This window comes from Vanacampus margaritifer, chromosome 2 (genome assembly GCF_051991255.1).
Source record: "Vanacampus margaritifer isolate UIUO_Vmar chromosome 2, RoL_Vmar_1.0, whole genome shotgun sequence".
NCBI classification, from domain to species: domain Eukaryota; kingdom Metazoa; phylum Chordata; class Actinopteri; order Syngnathiformes; family Syngnathidae; genus Vanacampus; species Vanacampus margaritifer.
The window spans coordinates 26,981,809-26,985,817 of NC_135433.1; the positions used below are offsets into that span (position 1 = coordinate 26,981,809).

The following is a 4,009-nucleotide window of genomic DNA, read 5'->3' on the forward strand; positions in this document are numbered from 1 at the left end:
GGTTGCGTTGGCTTTATTTCACAAAGCTGAGGTCTGGTGACATTTGATCCAGCCCAAGTGAGGACTACAGTGGTCATTAAGGTCACCTCCTCCACTCACATTCAAACACACACACGGCATACGCTCATCAATTACGCATTTGAAACTTCAGTACAGGAATGTGTTGACTTCCACCGTGAGTTGTGCAATTCCAAGTAATATTGTAATTGTCGTCTTTTATAACAAAAAACACACACTGGGAAAAATTGGAACAAGCCACAATACATGGGTTTCATCAGTTTTATTTATATGGGTATATTAGATGACTTTTACATTTCTTTGGGCAGTAACTTATGATGACAAAAGGGGGTTGAAACCGTGATGATGATGTGCACCAGATGCCTAAATTAAGGGAGTTCTTGACGCCGTGAAAAATGAGAGCCAGCTGCGAAAAGCATGTTTAGGACAGGGCCATAGCTTGAAACTCTGGAGAAACAAAAACAATCAAATAGAAAGAACTGTTAATTAGGCTGACACTGGCAATTAAAGTGCAATGCAATCCACTGGCATTCTGATTGAAAATATAAACCTATCAAAATGATCAGTTTCGTCAATTTTACTGTTAAGGTTTTATTTCATTTGGCAACATAACATCCATATTCCAAATGGAAATGTATTTATTTATTTTCAGAAAATGAAAGCTGTGTATCACTCGTACCTTCGACCCCAATGCGGCCGTCGCTGTCATCATCGGCGGCGTTGAGGAAGGCCTTGGTCTCTGTGTCTGTCAAGACCCGGGCGGCTGAAGAAAACCTCTGAAGGAAAAACCTGGAAAGAGCAGACATCCAAACGGTCTAGATGCAAATCCCATCCGGAAGGGTTCGATGTTGCTATTTGGCATCCGACTCACTTGAGCTCCTCCTCCTCAATGTAGCCGCTCCCATCGTTGTCCAGGATGCTGAAGACCTTCTTCACATCCTGCGGGCTCTTCTTGGCGAGGCCGCACACCTGGAAGAACTTCTTGGGGCAGAAAGACTCTGGTGCTAAAGCCAGGAAGTCGATGAACACAGAGCAGTGTTAACAACATCGTCTTTGAAGTCCGCATAATTCTGTCAAGTCATTTTATTGTGATTATTTGCAATATTTGCAGACTTTTGCGCCCAGGCCAGCAGTAAGCTTTTACTTTGGCCAATCTGGTGGCATTTTGTTGCCGTGAGTCGAGGAGCATCATTTAGACAATGGTCGTCCTAGGTCGCCATCTTAGGGAGCCATTTTAAGGCGTGTGAGTTACTTGCAGAGTTTTGCTATTCACAAGCAGCGCTCGGTTACAGTCTCACAGTAATTGAGTTGGGGGGGGGAATGAAAAAACGTTTTCAAACTTCCACCTATTTTATGATTTCTATAATTCATCTACTCACAGATTTTTTTTTTTGTAGGAACCTGTCTCCTGTTAATCACAGAAACCATTTTTTTTAACCCAATCTGCCGCATATTCTCATTTTCGCTTTTAATTGGTCCCCGCTTATTAGCATTTTTCTTTAAAACCCGTTGCCCAGCTTATTAACGTTAATATACCTGATCACCCCACCTTGCCATTTTGTTTTTGTTTTTTACATGATCTCCTGCTATTTATCAAGTTTTTATGACCTGACCCCCTAACCAACCCTCCCCCTCCCAATTTTTTTTTTCAGATGCATTTATTTATAAGAGAGCAACAATTATTTAAGTATTTGTTATTTACTATTCATATTTAGTTTTTGCTATTTGCGGTCAAGTCTGTGAATAGCATTAGCAGGGTCCACTGTACTGCAACCACAATAATAAGTAGTCTAATTTTTGGTACAGTGCTTGTAATGTACATTATTGTGCTGTATTGTATTGCACATGTTGTACGGTATAATGAGTTATATGAATGTTCTAGTGTCGCAATCAGGTGACAAGTGTGGCTTGTATTTGCCTTCCCTGCAGGATATGTATTCTGACTTCTCCTGTCCTGTCAAATTTGCATTATTTGCACAAAAGCAACCACGTGGAATGTACATTTGAACCTGTTAAGAAGAGACACTTGCATTAAGATTTACCTGATCTATTTAAGTACTTTCCCTCAGTTAAATCCGTATAGAATCTGGCTTGACGACTAATATTTACACATAACGATGATAGTATTGCTCAAAGGAAAGCCCAAATGTAGAGCAAGACAGAATTACACAAACACCGAGTGAGACAGATGCACACAAATGAAAAAGGCAGCGATGATGAGGTGCAAGCTGATACCTTGGCAGTCCTTGATCGCAGTGGCGATGGCATCAGCAGATAGGATAGATGACAGCGACATGTTTTTTTACCTGCAGGTGCATGCAAACCTTGAATCATTATTGAATCATTATCATATTTCCCTGCAGGGGCAAGAAGCGTCAATCGTCAGAAAGCTATGGAAATTTCCTTCTTGCGCTGATACTCAAATAATAAGCTATAGGGTAAAAAATAATATTCAACTTCACCATACAACACCAGTGTCCAACTTACCAGGTGTGGAGGCTGGTGGGCCAGTTGTTGATGCAGCAGCGAGAGGATGTTGTGCTGAGTGGTGACTGCCATCCGTCAAGGTGGCTTATATAGGCCCGGCTGCACTGACAATGGGCTTCACTTGAGTTACCTGTCCGTGGATCAAATTCTAACTGGCCGCCCCGATCCAGTTTCCCAGCTACCTAATTAACCTTTACTATTTATAAACGCCCACGGCCAAAGAGATGGGACCCGTGGACATGTGGAACGCCCTTGTGAAGAGCAAATTCACTTCAAAAGTATCCTCCACCCCCACTTGCACGACACTTCCAATTGTCTGCACACGCACCCTCCTTGCCTGTCTACTTTATGAATACACAATGCAAAAAAAAAAAAAAGTTTGTTTTTGTCTTTCTTTCTGCTGGTCCTGAGCACCCCCCCCCCCCTCCCACCACCACCACCATATCAATTCATGGACATATCCTTTTACAGGCAGCAGTCCCAGCACCAGAACACATTACACAATGTCTCTTTATGGACAATTTAAACACAGAATGGTAATACGAATTGCACCTTTGGTTAAAATTTGACTTATTTCATGTAAATATATTCTCCTCTCCAAGTTACAGTACATGCACAGACTTTTTTGGGCAGCAGGTGCTCAAACCTCACCAAAATGATTCGTACACTTAAGTAAAAACAGTTATACATATTTAACGTATGTATTTATATTTATTTCTGTTAACACAACTGACATGGTCAATAATACAACTATCTACCAAAGAGGTGAAGGGAATCTACAGCGAAATCAACTGACCCCTGTTTAATTTGCAAGATGGCAAGTTAAAAAAATGTGACCAAGATCAATTAATTTATATTAATATATATATATATATATATATATAAATAAATTATTATTATTATTATTACTAAAAAATATTTGAAAAACAGTGGGTAACTAAAAACTGTAATTTTTGCCCCATTCAACAGAACCTTTTTTTTTAATCTTCTTCTTCTTTTTTTTTTTCTTTTTTAAATGCAAAATTGATGCAGAAGAAACGTGCACCATCTAGCATTCCGCTTCTATTTTAATTCTTCTTAGTGAGTCACAGTGTCCCATCACTTGTGTGTTATTTTTAAAATAGACTTGTGGGCTATTTATGTTTTCCTTGAGGCTAACAAGTACCTACTTGGACCATTTTTTTCATTCTATTTACAGTATTTAGGACAATGCACATTCATCAACTAACCAAAAAGACAATGTTTGCACAGCGTGTTTTTCGTCTTGCTACCAAGCCCCCCATACCCCCCGCCCCTTCCCCTTTGCGTAGCTTCTCATGAAGTTCTCAAAAAAGTTCAAAGGCAAATAACTTTAAAGAGGTGACTCATTTACTCAACTCTGCAATCAGCCAGTAATGCATGTATGTATGTATGCATGTGTTTTATTTATTTATTTATTTTGTAGGGGAGAATGAAGAGGGGCGGCACAGAAGCTGACTGGTTAGCGCAGAGGTGGGCATCGAGG

At 40.1% G+C, this 4,009-nt stretch overlaps 1 protein-coding gene across 1 annotated transcript; it reads right to left on the bottom strand.

Annotated features, from left to right (window-relative positions):
* Positions 1–290: 290 nt before the first annotated feature.
* On the bottom strand, positions 291–2,798 carry pvalb8 (parvalbumin 8). Its single transcript, XM_077557083.1, has 5 exons — positions 2,506–2,798; positions 2,254–2,324; positions 890–1,022; positions 698–807; positions 291–465 (listed from the first exon to the last, which is right to left on the bottom strand). Exons 2-5 carry the CDS (start codon positions 2,312–2,314, stop codon positions 440–442), a joined length of 330 nt encoding a protein of 109 aa, XP_077413209.1. The 5' UTR covers positions 2,315–2,324; positions 2,506–2,798; the 3' UTR covers positions 291–439.
* Positions 2,799–4,009: the final 1,211 nt, after the last annotated feature.

Excerpts from the sequence above, each read along its gene's own strand:
- pvalb8 (XM_077557083.1), bottom strand. The coding sequence starts at position 2,314 with ATGTCGCTGTCATCTATCCTATCTGCTGATGCCATCGCCACTGCGATC. Across the intron at positions 808-889 it reads ATTGAGGAGGAGGAGCTCAA|GTTTTTCCTTCAGAGGTTTT; the intron begins GTGAGTCGGATG and ends TGCTCTTTCCAG. Across the intron at positions 466-697 it reads CGGCCGCATTGGGGTCGAAG|AGTTTCAAGCTATGGCCCTG; the intron begins GTACGAGTGATA and ends TTGTTTCTCCAG.